Raw genomic sequence first — 17,559 nt, 5'->3', positions numbered from 1 at the left:
GCCCAAATAAGTTGATAAATGTGTTCATTAGCAAAAGATACTACTTTTCCAATTGCTGCTATGTGCAAAAGTAGTGAAATTGCAACTGTTTTCACGATAAAGCTTGTTTCTCACTAATTATTTTGAATATCTTTATTTTTTTTTTCAATCATTTTGAAAAAATAAATATATTTCTACTTTTGTATTTAAACTTTTTCATCCTATGTTGGTTTATCAGACCTGATCCTCTGTAATATGTTTAGCATGAGTTAAAAATGTGAAATGTACAATGTGTGTTTTCTTCATAATATTTCTAACTTGTCATTTTCTATATCCAGGAAAGTTTCCAGGCGAAGGAGGAATTGTAGCCCCTGGAATGAGCTGCCACTATAGTGTGAGGTTTGTTCCTGACTCACTAGCTGATTTTGAAGATTTTATTTTGGTGGAGACACAATCACCCTACCCACTTCTGGTGCCAATAGAAGCTAGGAGACCTCCTCCTATATTGCTCTGTGAGTAAAGTTTGATCTGTAGTACCACAAATATTACCAGCATGGCATTTAAAAATCAGTCACACGTTTATATTTCTTACTTCGATTCAACATCCACTACATGGCATTGTCCTTTATTTTAGTGGTGCCAAGATGGGTGCCCATTTAGGTTGAATCAGATCGGTGAAGTGCCCCTTCTCCAGTATTAGGGGTGTCTTTCATAGATTCACATGATTGAATAATTCCCCGTCGTCGAAGTGGGAGTCCCACGGTACATAAAATAGTAGTAGAAACATATATACATAAAGTACATACATATATACATATATAGATATATACAAAAGTATATAAATAGATATCAAAATATATCTAAAAGAAATAAAACCTTAAAGTACCATAGAACAACATTAGCCCATTGAAAGCATTGAGGGAGAGTTCACTTTAGTAACATATCCAAGTCGTTATAATAGTCCACATTCCGGCCAATCAGGCTGTAACACCCTCTAGAACCTTCTCCTCAGAAGCTCAAGCCCTCAGATTTTCTACCGCACGTCGTGTGAAGGGAGTCTTTCTTCATTCTACAAACCATCTAATCTTCTACAACATGTTTTCTACAAAGAAATCTTTATTCCGGCGGTAAACTTCGCCTTTTCCATGAGGAACCTCATAAAAAATGCATCTACTGCTTGAACCCGGACCATGAGGTGAGAAGTTGCAAGTTTTGCAGAACTTTTTCTTCAAAGACCCTAAAGGATAGAGAGGCCCGTATCCTTCTGTGGCTACAGAGGTTGAAGACTTCAGACAACCCCATGTCTGATATAGAGAGTGTGTCTTCCTGTTATTCTAAGACCTCTCTGAAGCGTGGGTCAGAGACCCAGCTTCCTTCTCCTTTTCTTAAAAAGAAGAATCTTGTGAACGCTCCCAAGTCTGTCTCCCCACGGGATCTGCCGGCCTCTACGCCTACGGGACCTAGTTCTCTGGCGTCGCAGTCCCACTCTGTGCCCTCGTCATCCAAAACGAGTGCCAGCTCGTCGACGAGCTCGTCGACGCGTCCGTCGACGGCAACAAGATCCGTCAACGTTGTTCCTACTTCTACGACGACCTGCTCTATGTCGACGAAGACGATGACGACGACGACGACGTCTGCATCGTTGACGATGCACCAAGAGGTCAGGCCTATATCATCCATTGTGAAGATCTTGTCGACGGCGAAGAAATCCGTCTAGCCGATGACCTTACAAAAGCGTCACTCGTCGATGAAGGCTTCGTCGACGCGTCACTCGTCGACGCTACCACCTGCGTCGACGGCATCCTCGTCGACGTCGAGTGCCTCATCGACGTCCACCTCGTCGTCGGTGGCTCCGTCGACGCTGAAGACCTCGTCGACGACAACGACAATGGCCTCGGCTCCGTTGACGGCATCCGCTACTTCGTCGACTCCTGGGTCATCATTGATGAATCCCTCGATGACGACTTCGACGACGAGCTCGTCGACTGGACTGTCGACGGAGCAGTATTCTCTGGCAACTGCAACCACCTTCACAGTGGTGACAGCTACTACTGCAAAACGTCCGGCTCCGCTGGTTCTGAGTCCTATCCAACATGGGTCAGGTCCCCCTGGTCAACTCTTTGCGCCTGCAGAGGAGGAATCTTCTGATGGCTCTTACGCTGATGACACCTTTCGTCCTGCAAGTAGCCCATCGGAGCTACATATAAAGTATCAAGATGATGATGATGATAATGATGAGAGGGGGTCGCACATCTCAGTTCGAGATGACCAGCAGGATGTTGACCACGAGGTTCCTATGGCACAGATACCAATGACTTTAATCTCTAACCTTCAACACATGCTAGACGATTACAATCGTCGTTTCCCATCTTCTTCGCAGGCCTCTCCAAATCCGCCTCCTCCAACATCGGAGTCACTTCCAGTTGCACAGGCATGATCACCAGTTCCTCAGGATCCTGGTACTGATGATGATATTCAGAATGATACAGACCAAGATGATGACGCTGTCCTAGCGGATTGGGACAACTATCAGGCCCAGACTCTGTCTCCTCCTCCTACCTCTCCTCTGGCTTCTCCCCCAGTGGACATTGGGGGTTTCCACCTTTTAATGATGAGAGCCTCGAAGCGTTTCCACTTGCCTATGGTCGTCAAACAACAGAACTGTTTTCTTTATGATTTCAAGGATCATTCTTTAAAGTAAGTGCATACCATTCCAATCATTGATTTCATTTGGAAGGAGGGATTCAAACTCATGGAACGACCTAACTCAAACCCGGCCGTGCTTCCTCGCCTCGACAAAAAGTATAAGGCGCCAGAAGATTCACCTGCCTGCCTTGTGTCTCAGCCAAAGCCAGACTCAGCCATTACGCAAGCTGCTCAAAAGAGGTCACGTAATCCGGCTTCTCCTTTAATATCCCCTCCGGATCAGGAAGGTCGCCGCCTGGATACCATTGGCAAAAAATTCACCACAATGGCTGCAACTACGGTCAGGGTGGCAAATTCCTTAGCCATCCTTGGGCGATATGACCGTCAGATGTGGTCGGAGATCGCAGCTTTGGTTGACCTAATTCCTGAATCCTCCAGGGCAGAGGCACAAAAGATCTTGCAAGAGGGAGAGAAAATATCATCAGAAATTATAGACTGCGCAATAGAAATTTCCTCAACAGGTTTCAGACAGCTGGCAGGTGCTGCAGTCTTAAGAATGAAGGCAACTGGGGGTTGGGCCCACTGGGAAAGAGGGTAGGTCGGGCCACTATTAAATGCAAAAAATGGGGGTGTTTTTACCTATGCCTCTATTATGAATATGACAATGAATGCTGAATTTGGGTAAACCAAAATTTATTAGTTTAACCGCACTTTTAAGTCTTTTAATTTCATTCACTTTTGAATCACTCAATTATTTTAGTATAGGCAAAACAAAGAACATCATCAACTTCATGTATTACCATATACTACCGCAGCGCAAAATTATTTCAAACACAACATAAATTGTTACAATAATGAAAACATTACTACACAAATAACAATTACATATATATACAATTACAGTATCAAAGTGCTCTTAATTACAGTGAAACATGGAGCTGTTACTCAACAATACAGTTTCAATCCTGATTAGTAAACCACCTTTAAGACAGAAAAAATGTACAGAGTATTTCAACCCAATACAGTGTGCATCTGCTTCTATACAATTTTAGAAAAAGTTCTGCATTAATCACTGCCAATAAATGCGACAGAGTAAAAAATGCCGACGCGTTTCGAGTCCCTTAGGTGAATCAAGAGACTCTCATCAGGGCTGTCAAAGTCTGGTCCATGGAAACTATTTGTAAAATACAAAAAAAGAAAAAAACTTAATCTATCTAGTCCTCCATCCATTATTTATTTACAAAAGAATTTCTCCAATGACCATAGTGCAGCCTACCTGTTGATTTCAAGTTCCAAGGCTGCACTTATCATAAACTGTGGTCTAGGCCGTGGGTACTCACTGAAACAAAGTAATATTGTTTTAGTGAAAGTCTCTGTTAATGAGGAAAATGAGGCAAAGCCCGAAGGGCAGTGTTTTACCTTTCACGTTTTGATGTAGGCGTCACGTCTGTGTTCCACCCACCGCTGCAAAAATATTCCTTAAGCGGATCACATGTTCTGCAAAAATGTAAATATCCTTTGTCAAGCTTGCACTCGCTGTGTTTGCATTATTTCATTAAGAAAAATAATGGGGCTGACTTACTTTAAATCCGCCCTGGCGCGGTTCACTCCCACTATTGATTGACGAGTGAACTTGAGTTCTGTGGAAATACAAGCAGTACAAAGGCGTATTAGCCTGACCGCATTATCGCGCAGAGCACACCAGCTGTCTAATTCTTTCCGCCCTGCGCGGAAGCCTACCTTCTTCTGTCTTCCACCACAACGTCTCCCCTTGAACTTTTCCGCTACCGATCTTCAAAGGAATTCGAGTTCTATGGGAAATACACAAGCGGTACAAAACGCGTATTAAACTGACCGCATTGTGATGCAGAGCAAGCCACTTTTTGTGTTCTCCTCTCTCCTATGCAGGGGCCTACCTTGTTCTTCGCTTTGTCAAAACGACTCCCCACAGCACACAACGAAGGCACAACCGCCTTGCAGATTGCGCGTTTGTTTCTCCAGGGTTAGGAACAATGTCACATGATAGTCATGTGACCTGAGGGGGCGTGTGAACCGGGGTGGTGACTTCTGGGAATGGTAGTGCTTTGTGGGTTGGAATATACTGCCAACTGTTCACGCTCTGTTAATTTCACTGAGGCAATTAAGCCCATTATTTACACTATCGAATTTCATTATTAAGTAGGCTTCCTTTTGAAGTAGAGCCGTTTCCACATTTACATGATGTTTGGGATCAATCCAAAACAAAATCGTCCACTTAAAGTCATTCTCACTGTGGTTGCAACTCACAAAATGTTCCACCATGGGCGCAGTAAGCACTTTTTTCTTTATACGCGAGCGGTGCTGTGTGATCCTGACATTGGCTGCCTGGGTAGTCTTCCCTATATATACCTTGCCACAGAGGCACACCACGGCGTAGACCACATTTTTAGTTCTACAATTTGTAAAAACATCATGTCTCCATGTCACATCATTATTGGAAAAAACATTTCCTTCCAGTGTTGCCGCACAAGACACGCAATTGCCACATTTGCGGTGCCCACAAATAGGTTTTAAGTTCCACTGGGATATAAGGTCACTTTTTTGCTTTGGGATAAAACTATCAGCTTTAACCAAATGTTGCCCTAAGCTTTTGTTTTTACACATGGCAAAGATGGGTTTTTGAAGTGGAGGGTCCAGTGTTTCAAGTAAATGCCAGTTATTTAAAATGATGCGCTTGAATTGGTTAGTGTGCTGACCGTAGGTCGACACACAAACCAATCTGTCAAGCTCCTCCTTCTTCTTCACTTTAAGCAAAGTATCCCTCGGGATGAACCTTACTCTTTTTTTCGTGTGCGAAAGCAGCTTTTTTGGATAGCCCCTATTAACCATTTCTCTACAGAATAGGGAGGCGTGTGTCTCGAAATCCGACAAAGTCGTACAATTGCGCCTTATCCTTAGCATTTGCCCATAGGGCAGATTTTCTCTTAGACATTGTGGATGTGAGCTTTTGAAATGCAAAATTGTATTTCTGTCTGTTGCTTTTTTATGGATTGTTGTAAATAGCGTTCCCTCGCTGCTGCCTACTGTGACATCCAAAAAAGTCATTTTTTGTTGACTGGAATTAAGTGTGAATTTAATGTCATTATGTCGAGAGTTAAGCCAATCATGGAACTGATCTAACTGGGTCTGACTCCCCTGCCACAAGAGCCAGACATCGTCAATATACCGTGACCAATGGTCAATACAATTTTGCATTTCAAAAGCTCACATCCACAATGTCTAAGAGAAAATCTGCCCTATGGGCAAATGCTAAGGATAAGGCGCAATTGTACGACTTTGTCGGATTTCGAGACACACGCCTCCCTATTCTGTAGAGAAATGGTTAATAGGGGCTATCCAAAAAAGCTGCTTTCGCACACGAAAAAAAGAGTAAGGTTCATCCCGAGGGATACTTTGCTTAAAGTGAAGAAGAAGGAGGAGCTTGACAGATTGGTTTGTGTGTCGACCTACGGTCAGCACACTAACCAATTCAAGCGCATCATTTTAAATAACTGGCATTTACTTGAAACACTGGACCCTCCACTTCAAAAACCCATCTTTGCCATGTGTAAAAACAAAAGCTTAGGGCAACATTTGGTTAAAGCTGATAGTTTTATCCCAAAGCAAAAAAGTGACCTTATATCCCAGTGGAACTTAAAACCTATTTGTGGGCACCGCAAATGTGGCAATTGCGTGTCTTGTGCGGCAACACTGGAAGGAAATGTTTTTTCCAATAATGATGTGACATGGAGACATGATGTTTTTACAAATTGTAGAACTAAAAATGTGGTCTACGCCGTGGTGTGCCTCTGTGACAAGGTATATATAGGGAAGACTACCCAGGCAGCCAATGTCAGGATCACACAGCACCGCTCGCGTATAAAGAAAAAAGTGCTTACTGCGCCCATGGTGGAACATTTTGTGAGTTGCAACCACAGTGAGAATGACTTTAAGTGGACGATTTTGTTTTGGATTGATCCCAAACATCATGTAAATGTGGAAACGGCTCTACTTCAAAAGGAAGCCTACTTAATAATGAAATTCGATAGTGTAAATAAGGGGCTTAATTGCCTCAGTGAAATTAACAGAGCGTGAACAGTTGGCAGTATATTCCAACCCACAAAGCACTACTATTCCCAGAAGTCACCACCCCGGTTCACACGCCCCCTCAGGTCACATGACTATCATGTGACATTGTTCCTAACCCTGGAGAAACAAACGCGCAATCTGCAAGGCGGTTGTGCCTTCGTTGTGTGCTGTGGGGAGTCGTTTTGACAAAGCGAAGAACAAGGTAGGCCCCTGCATAGGAGAGAGGAGAACACAAAAAGTGGCTTGCTCTGCATCACAATGCGGTCAGTTTAATACGCGTTTTGTACCGCTTGTGTATTTCCCATAGAACTCGAATTCATTTGAAGATCGGTAGCGGAAAAGTTCAAGGGGAGACGTTGTGGTGGAAGACAGAAGAAGGTAGGCTTCCGCGCAGGGTGGAAAGAATTAGACAGCTGGTGTGCTCTGCGCGATAATGCGGTCAGGCTAATACGCCTTTGTACTGCTTGTATTTCCACAGAACTCAAGTTCACTCGTCAACCAATAGTGGGAGTGAACCGCGCCAGGGCGGATTTAAAGTAAGTCAGCCCCATTATTTTTCTTAATGAAATAATGCAAACACAGCGAGTGCAAGCTTGACAAAGGATATTTACATTTTTGCAGAACATGTGATCCGCTTAAGGAATATTTTTGCAGCGGTGGGTGGAACACAGACGTGACGCCTACATCAAAACGTGAAAGGTAAAACACTGCCCTTCGGGCTTTGCCTCATTTTCCTCATTAAGAGAGACTTTCACTAAAACAATATTACTTTGTTTCAGTGAGTACCCACGGCCTAGACCACAGTTTATGATAAGTGCAGCCTTGGAACTTGAAATCAACAGGTAGGCTGCACTATGGTCATTGGAGAAATTCTTTTGTAAATAAATAATGGATGGAGGACTAGATAGATTAAGTTTTTTTCTTTTTTTGTATTTTACAAATAGTTTCCATGGACCAGACTTTGACAGCCCTGATGAGAGTCTCTTGATTCACCTAAGGGACTCGAAACGCGTCGGCATTTTTGACTCTGTCGCATTTATTGGCAGTGATTAATGCAGAACTTTTTCTAAAATTGTATAGAAGCAGATGCACACTGTATTGGGTTGAAATACTCTGTACATTTTTTCTGTCTTAAAGGTGGTTTACTAATCAGGATTGAAACTGTATTGTTGAGTAACAGCTCCATGTTTCACTGTAATTAAGAGCACTTTGATACTGTAATTGTATATATATGTAATTGTTATTTGTGTAGTAATGTTTTCATTATTGTAACAATTTATGTTGTGTTTGAAATAATTTTGCACTGCGGTAGTATATGGTAATACATGAAGTTGATGATGTTCTTTGTTTTGCCTATACTAAAATAATTGAGTGATTCAAAAGTGAATGAAATTAAAAGACTTAAAAGTCCGGTTAAACTAATACATTTTGGTTTACCCAAATTCAGCATTCATTGTCATATTCATAATAGAGGCATAGGTAAAAACACCCCCATTTTTTGCAGTCTTAAGAAGGCAGGGCTGGCTTAAGGCTACGTCTTTTCGGCCTGAGGTGCAAGCAAGGGTACTCGATTTACCTTTCGATGGAGAGTCCCTCTTCGGCAAGCACGTGGATGACACCTTAGAGTGCATCAAGAAAGATACGGACACTGCTTGCGCCCTGGAATCTCTCCAGTACCGAAAGCGACCATTTTGTGGAGCACGTGGCAGGGGCACGTCCTCCACTTTTCAAGGCTCCTCCCAGTACCGCTCCTATGGTGAAAACAAGGAGCACTACTCTCACCAAAATCAGAATAGGCAGTCTGATTCCAGGCCTTATAAGAGGAAATCCATCTACAGAGGAGGTACCACCTCTAAAAAAACAATGACTTTCTAAAGATCAAGTCTTATCCTGCTCTGAAGGTTGGAGGTCGAATCTCCCAAAACTTTTACAATTGGTCGAAAATAACTTCAGATCGTTGGGTCTTGAATGTCATCTCAAAAGGCCACGCTCTCGAATTTCTCAAGTTTCCTCCCAACCACCCTCCCTCTGGTCCCCCTCCAGCGCACTTGAAGGAACTGTTTGCACAAGTTGCAGTTATGATCCAAAAAGGGGCAGTCGAAGTGGTTCCTCGATTACAACAAGGGACGGGCTTTTATTCCCGCTTTTTACTTATCAGGAAGAAATCGGGATAGTGGCTCCCGATCTTAGACCTCCGAGCCCTCAACAAGTTCATCAAGTCGCAAACATTTCGAATGCTGACCATGTTGGAAATCTTACAGTTCCTGAATCTCGAGGAGTTCCTCTCCACAATTGACCTCCAAGACGCATACTTTCATGCGCCAATCCATCAAAGACACAGGAAGTACCTCTGTTTCAAAGTAGGATCAAAACACTTCCAATTCAAGGTTCTGCCTTTCGGCCTTCGTTCCGCGCCGAGGGTCTTCACAAAGATCATTGCTCCGGTTGCGGCTTATCTACGCCTACAGGGCATACAAATCTACCCTTATTTAGACGACTGCTTGATAAAGGCCCCGACCTTTCTCGCAGCAGAACAACACACTCAGACTTGCCTGTCAGTCTTCCAAGACTTGGGTCTTTCCATCAACCACGAGAAATTGCATGTCCGCCCAGCACAAAAAAGAGTCTTTCTAGGAACAGTAATAGACACACATCTAGCAAAGGTGTTTGTTTTGCAGGAGCCCCAAGATCGTATTGCCAAAATGGTGGCTCTTCTACGCTCAAGAAAGTCTGTTTCTGTAAGAACGTTAAAATCCTTTCTCGGCATGACCTCGTCCTGCATACCACTGATCCCCAATTACAGGTTACACATGCGAGTCCTCCGAGAAGAATTGGACAAACAGTGGCTGCAAGTCTCAGGGACATTCAACGACAAAGTCTCCCTGACCCCTCGCATCCAGGGCGCATTGGAATGGTGGGCTCACCTTCCAAACATTGCAACAGGGCGTCTGTTTCAGGAAACAGCCCCCACGCTTACCCTTACGACGGACGCTTCCTTAGAGGGTTGGGGTGCGCACCTTGAAGGGTTGTCAGTCAACGGCAAATGGACGGCAGACCAGCGCAAGTGGCACATCAATCGCCTGGAGCTCTTGGCTATCTTTCTTGATCTGAAATCTTTCCGTCTACTGGTGGAAGAAGAGTCACTGTTGGTGCGTACGGACAACACCACCAGTATGCACTACCTCAACAAGCAAGGGGGTACGAGATCTCTTCTGCTCCCCAGACAGACACAACAGATCTGGGAATGGGTAATACAACATCGAGTCCAGTTAACTGCGGTTCACGTACCGGGCGTCTCCAACGCCCTTTCAGACTCTCTCATCAGATCGGCCAAAGACAATCATGAGTGGGAACTCCATCAATCAACTCTGGAGTATGTATTTCGCCTGTGGGGCCAGCCGGAGCTGGATCTGTTTGCCACTCCACTCAACCGCAAATGCCTACGCTACGCAAGTTGGCATCCCCACAAAGGGTCAAGCGGGCATGCATTTTCGATCAACTGGTCGAAAAAATTTGTATACGCTTTTCCGCCGCCCCCTCTGATACCTCGCCTCCTACAGAGAATGAGACTTCAACCATGTCACATCCTGTTGATTGCGCCCAGGTGGCCGCGTCAACCATGGTTCACGGATTTTCTTCTTTTTTCCCAGTGCGATCCAATCCCTCTTCGCCCCCGCCTCACCTTCTCAACATGAACCACGGGCAGATATGCCATCCAGACCCGGCATCTCTCCAGCTTCACGCTTGGAACCTGAGCACCACGAGTTTGCCCATCTAAATATTGATCCGTACTGCAGAGAGGTCACGCACGGGCTTTCTCCACCACCAAAACCTATAAATTGAAATGGAAGCGGTTTTGTGTTTGATGCCACTCGGAAAACATTGATCCTATGCTAGCTACTCCTGAGCAAATCTTGCCCTTCTTCCTCCTTTTGGCAAAGTCGGGACTTTCACATTCCACTCTCAAAGTTTTCCTGGCTGCACTTTCACGCTTTCGGCATGATGGTTCCACGTCTCTATATTCCTCACGGATCATTCGCCAATTCTTTAAAGGTCTGTTTCGGATGTTTCCACCTATCCAGCGTCCTCCACCTTCTTGGCGTCTGAATCTTGTCTTGGGCCAGCTTCCTAAACCTCCATTTGAACCTATTCACTCAGCAGTTTTGAAATTCCTTACTTGGAAGGTTTCCCTCCTCCTCGCACTGACGTCCTCCAGGCAAGTGAGCGACATGCAAGCTTTTACAATCCAGCCTCCGTTTCTTCAGTTTTCCAAGGACGCTGTTGTACCACGTACAAACCCTAAGTTTATACCCAAGGTCCCTTCGGACTTCCACCTTAACAAACCTGTCATACTCAAAACCTTTTTCCCTAACCCTCAGTCTCCTGCTGAGCGTACTCTTCATTCCCTGGACTTGAAACGATGCCTCAAATTCTACATCCAATGTACTGCTGCCTTTCAAAGGTCAGACCAGCTCTTTGTGGCTTATGGACGGATGCGCAAGGGACATCCAGTCACTAAACAGACCATCGCTCGTTGGATTTCTTCTGCCATATCCTACTGCCATCAACAGGCTGGCAAGCCGGCAAGCCTCTTTCTGCTCCAGCGTGAGCACACTCAACGAGAGCAGTAGCATCCTCTACTGCCCTATTTGCTGGAGTGCCTCTACATCAGATCTGCAGGGCGGCAACGTGGTCCAGCAGGCACACGTTCACGAGGCACTATTGTCTGGAGACAGCTACCGCTGCGGATACTGCTGTGGGTCAAGCGGTGCTGCGAAATCTCTTCAAATAAAGGTGAGCCTCTGTTGCTTCCCGCCTCCAGTCATAAAAGGTTTTTATTGTGCATTCATATACATGTTGCTAATGTGTATTACTATGCTTGCTCTTTATTTTTTGCCTTTTATGACTCTGGTATTATGGCGTACTGCTTTCTATTCTTATTCAAGCATGTGAATCTATGAAAGACACCCCTAATACTGGAGAAAAACAATAGTTACTTACCTGTAAACTGTGGTTCTCCAGTATTGGTGTCTTTCATAGATTCACATGCGACCCACCCTTCCTCCCCTCAGAGGCTTTCTTCTCCTCCTGCACTTTTGTGCTACGAAAATCTGAGGGCTTGAGCTTCAGAGGAGAAGGTTCTAGAGGGTGTTACAGCCTGATTGGCTGGAATGTGGACTATTATAACGACTTGGATATGTTACTAAAGTGAACTCTCCCTCAATGCTTTCTATGGGCTAATGTTGTTCTATGGTACTTTAAGGTTTTATTTTTTTTATATTTTATATATATTTTGATATCTATTTATATACTTTTGTATATATCTATATATGTATATATGTATGTATTTTATGTATATATGTTTCCACTACTATTTTATGTACCGTGGGACTCCCACTTCGATGACGGGGAATTATTCAAGTATGTGAATCTATGAAAGACACCAATACTGGAGAACCACAGTTTACAGGTAAGTAACTATTGTTCTTCTTCAGATTGCTTTTCAGATTGTGGGACCTTAAAACTTGTAACGAGGAGAAAAGTAAACACTTAAGAGGAAAAAGTCAGTCTTTCAACATGACAGAAGCATTTAAGGCTCTGAAAGCGTGTAAGGTTAAAGAAGAACAGTATTCAAAACTCAAACACTTCACATCCAAAATTGAGTGTAGTGCCTTTCATCTTCATCTGGCTCACATTCTATGAGGGCAAAATGTTATACAATTGGTAATCACATTCAGGTACTTAAAACCTTGTGAAGCTTTGGTATGTCACAGTCACTTAGTAGTATGATCTTAAATCATTTTATGCTTCTAGGAATGCAAAGACAATTTGAATGCTTAATATATAGAAATAAAAATAATATTCATTTGACGTAAACATTGTCTCACGGTCTAGGTTTTTCAGTGAACTGACTTTTAAAATGCAACAATATACACTTCTGAAAGAGTGCCAGATTATTTCATTTTCTGTTTTTATGTAGTCTAGCTAGTTTAAATTTACTGCCACAAGAGCGGGTTCCAGTTTATAAACCTTCCCAATGTACGTATTCCAGCTTCTGTATGATAACTTCATGCACAATAAGGTAAATCTTTCTTTGAAGTGATTCCTTTGGTCATTTAAAATTCCATTTTATTGTTTACAATTTTAATTTTGTACAAGTGGCTTGGACTTCACCTACCTCCCTTGAACCTTACTAAACATGAGTAGTGCAGCATTAGTCCACGATGGCTGACGTCATGCTAGAATTTCAGGATATACTCATGAGATACAGTGTCATACAATCAATTAAAATTAGGAGTACTTATATCGGCTGGGGTTCTCCAGATAATATTTGATGGCTGTGGACCAGTTTGGTACAAATCTATTTTATCTTTTAATTGTCAACTTCTGAAGTGATGCCTCAAAAAGACAGTGATAAACAGACAGCACATAAGCAGTGTATTCATATGTTATATTTAAATGTTCATATGCCCTGGTTTTGTTTTAGTGCCTGATTGCAAGTTTGGTAGACAGGTTTACTCCATCACAAATGTGGCGGATATCCCATCTGCCACATTACAATTCCATTTAATCCTATGGAACTTGTAATAAGGCAGACGGGATATCCATCACGTTTGGGATGGAGTATCCCATCCACCAAACTAGTAATCAGGCACAGTTGTACAAAATGGACATGCTCCATGTAAAGCAGTTTATCTTAGTGCGTCCCCTTTGATTTATCAATGGCTTTTGTTATTTGTTTTTTTTTTGCTAGAAAGCAGGGCATTGAATTTCTGCAGAGCTCGCTATGTTCTTGGATCTGCTTAGAGGCTGTGTGCTACTGTCTTGATCCTGAAGAGCTTGATAGAGACATGCATGGCATTGGAAATGCTCTATTATTGGGCGTGCAGGCTGAGAAATTAAACTGGCTCATCATGAAGGATACACAAGGAGATGATGAACGGAGTGCTGAAACTTTTCAGACACTCACCCTCAGTCACAGATCTTGGTTGAATCCATCATGATTCTTTAGCTCACTTTGCCACCTCAGTTCTGACCCAGCTATATGCAAATCATTCTTGACCTTGTGCCTCAGGGGAACAGTCCAGCCCGAACTGCCAAGCCAGGTCTTCCCTGAACCGGAAGCAAGCATCCTGGGACTGGTGATCATGAAGTATGGCCAAGCCCTTCGGGCAAATTTACCATTTTGCTCTTCTTTAACATGACTATACTTGACAGCCAATTTTTAAAGTCGAAAATCTGCCCCTGTACTGTTAATCCTATGTCTGTAGCAAATTTCTATTAAAAAGTCATAAGAACCCCAGGAATAGATCAGGAAATCTAGAATAGTCAGTTGGTTTTACAAATATTTTCAAAATGCTCATGACACAAATAATCAATTTGTTGTGCCTAAATTTCATGTTTTTTGCTTAACAGCTTGGTCATTCTTCATCACAATCTCTAAAAATATTATTCACCCTAAACAAATTACACAATTTCATTAAATTTGAGGCATGGATACGCCAAAAGGCAGACCTCCATTATATACACCTTTAAAAAAATTCCAAACTAATTCATTCGTGTTACTGGAGGCAAATTAAAATTTGGACTTAACTCTGGTTCTAACACCCCTCCTTACTTAGCTTCTCCAACTCCATTCCTTAAGCCCAAAGGCACATTATATAACCTGTTTATAAACAGATTAACATTTTTCTTTGATCTCATCATGTGTTTGTCTACTACTATAACGTTTTTGAAAACGTCAGGAAAAATCTTTCTATCCAAACAATAACCACTATTCAGCCTTCCTTCCCTTGTACATTAGCTTACAATTACTTCACCTTTATTAGTATTCTACATTATCTGATATTTGGGTTTATGTGGCCTACTTAGATGAGAAGTGTCCTTTTCTGCAGAGTGAACATTACCTCGTGTTTTTTCTCAACCTTACGTTCTATTTCTGGCACCAAACGCTTATTTAATTCAATTGGATTGTCTCCATAGTCTCAGGATTGAATATCTAGCAACCAAACTTTGCCTTCATCCTTTGCTCTCCAAAAAAGAAATCCATCTTTTCAATGAAAATTTGATCTTAAATCAGTAAGTGTATCGATTTCATGACTACGCTTAATAACATTGGCATGTGAGCACTCTTTAGTTTCAACATCAACAACTAAAACTAAGTAATTCACTTTCAAACTCACATCAGACAAAACCCTGTTAAAATGATTTAATTTAATTAAATATTCTCTTCTGCAAACTTTCTTACACACCATTTTTTATCGGGAAACACTACCTTGTGGCAAGATGATTAGAACTCAAATAAGGCACCCCTGTTCATTTACTTTACCATTCTTTCAGTGCCTTGCTCAGTGAACCACCACCTTTACTCTCCAAACCTTAATTGTAAAACTAGGCAAGAATGCTAATCATCTCAATACAGCTACTCATCTCAATACTATTCTGTTATTTCTCCATCCTTTAGTGCTCTTAAACCAAAATAACCATCTAGCACAATGGTATTTGCATGGTATGGTTTTTATGAGAATCAAAATTTGTAAGATATGTTGCAAAATCACAGAGTGTGTTCTCACCTGTGTTGCCTCAACTCCAATAACCATAGGGTTACAGAGACGAGCTATCCCCGTAGATCATGATTGAGCGGAGATAATGCTCGAAGGGGGGTAATACGTGGAGGGATACCTTAGTCCTATTGGGCATTTCTACAATGTGTTACCAATAAGGATTTTTGATACACTGTTGATGACCAATAGAAAAGTACTATATGGATTATAACCATGCATAAACTGTGATTCACCGAACGGGGTGGGGGGATGGGGTTGGTATCCAGAGATTTGCATACAATTGAAGCTGTGACAAGGCATGTTCAACCATTGTTAGTATTGTATCTTCAAAAGGTCAATAAAATACTATACTCTAAAACAAAAAAAAACATAGGATTACACTTTGGCCTTTTTCCTGGAAATATCAGGATCAAGTCAGCAAGTATAAAATTTAAAAATAAATTAATTTCTTATTTTTGGTTTTGTATAATTGTCAGCTCCCCAATTACAGGTAGGAGGATGTGTGTGTGTGTGTGTGTGTGGGGGGGGGGGGGGGGCATGGTGCATTTTGTTCAAAGAGCACACAAAACCCATACAAAAAAACTATTTTTTTGTGCATTCCAAAAATTTCCACAGATTTACGTACCCATTGTCCAAAGTGGTGCCTGAGATTCCATTGTCATTGATGCTTCATTACCTTATGCAAAACCCAAAAATCCTCGTCTTAATATCACAACATCTGAATACCCCCAAAAAACTACAATTCAAAGCCACAAGAGGAAGCAACTGGGAACATCTAAGTATTGGATCATGCTCACTGTGTACTAAACTCCTAATGTAAAAAGGTGTGACATATGTTTCCAAAGCAGTGCTTAACAAATATTTCCCTGTACAATTTACATTGAGGCTGCCAAGTAATGGACCATTCACAATGTATGTTTACATCATGTTTAAGTTTGACACTTTATTCGGAAGGGTTTTCATCCATAAAAGTAACATACGTATAACAATAGACATTTCATGCATTTAAAAACATAATTCAATATTATCAGAAGGGAGGTTACAGATAGCAGCAAATTGTTAAAAAGATAAAGTGCCAAATGCCTTCAAAGCATGTCTTAAAATTATCATACATATTAGCATGTTTAATTGTCAGGCAATTGAGTAACAAATAAACAACATAACTCAACACTATAAATCAATAAAGGAAATGGCAGAAAGCAGTAAATTGCTAAAATATTAAAGTGCCATGTGCTCTCCCAGCGTGTCTTAAAAATGAACCTACGTGTAAACATGTTTTACTGTCGGCCAATTGAATAACAGATAAAAACATAGCTCTGCACTGCCTAATGTCACAGTATTTCCTTTTTTAAAGCGGTATAAAAAATAACTTACGTTTAAATATTGGCCAATGTTCAGTGCAGTTATTTTTGTACATTAATGTTTACAGACATAAATGTAACACAAGCATAGTAGGATGAAGGTTGAGTCATGTCATGGAAAACGCAAGCCCACACTCATGAGTTACCAGTTGGCATCAGGCTTAAACTTCAGTCCCAGACCAAAATACTAACTAACTGTGGAAATAAAGCAGTTATCATACACGTTCTTAAGGAGTGCAAGTCAACAAATTGCAGTTATACGTAGGGTGCACAGAGAAAGGTTGATGACTGTATGCACCATGTCAGGCAGGGAGCCTAGAAACACTTTGTGAGATAGGAGACCACTCAAGAAGCATATTATTTCACCGACTCTGAAGACAGCACAGCTGAACACTCAATCATATTCAAAGGCTGCCGACATAGCAACAGCCAGGTGCACAAGTGATGGAGGCAGAGTGTGACAAAGATAGCAGCAGTAATTGAAACCAGGGATTCCAACATTGTAAAGTTGTCAACTTAGTCCACTCTGACAGTACAACAAGCACCCCAAATACATAATAATGACACTATTTACTTTAAGGACAACTAACCACTGTGACAATAAAAGCTCAAAGCTCAGCACCTCTTGGCCCAAAAATATCCATAAAGTACATCAGTTTTTCAGTAATACATAAACACATACGCATAAAACACAAAGTACAATCACCTTTTAATTAACTTAAGAACTTTTACTATAAGGGGAAGCGCAGTAACCATGATCCACACCCATAAAATAAGATCCTAACTTAATTAGAAGTTCCAGAAATGGAGTTCAGCTTTCTGATGTACAGTTTGAAGTACAGTAAAGACATATATGAGATACTCGTTCAATTATCATACCAATGTAATACCAATACCACCTC

The 17,559-nt window shown here is 41.9% G+C and overlaps 1 protein-coding gene across 2 annotated transcripts in view; it reads left to right on the top strand.

Moving 5' to 3' along the window:
- The window catches only part of DLEC1 (DLEC1 cilia and flagella associated protein), a 691,969-nt gene that overhangs the window by 220,556 nt on the left and 453,854 nt on the right, over window positions 1–17,559 (top strand). For both annotated transcript variants that reach the window (XM_078665272.1, XM_078665271.1), the window contains one exon: window positions 318–491. In XM_078665272.1, the coding sequence (XP_078521398.1) occupies window positions 318–491 (174 nt within the window). The remainder of the gene's footprint in view (window positions 1–317; window positions 492–17,559) is intronic.

Source organism: Lissotriton helveticus, chromosome 10 (genome assembly GCF_964261635.1).
Source record: "Lissotriton helveticus chromosome 10, aLisHel1.1, whole genome shotgun sequence".
NCBI classification, from domain to species: Eukaryota; Metazoa; Chordata; class Amphibia; order Caudata; family Salamandridae; genus Lissotriton; species Lissotriton helveticus.
Note: the sequence above shows the minus strand (reverse complement) of the source record. Positions and strands in the feature narration are given on the sequence as shown.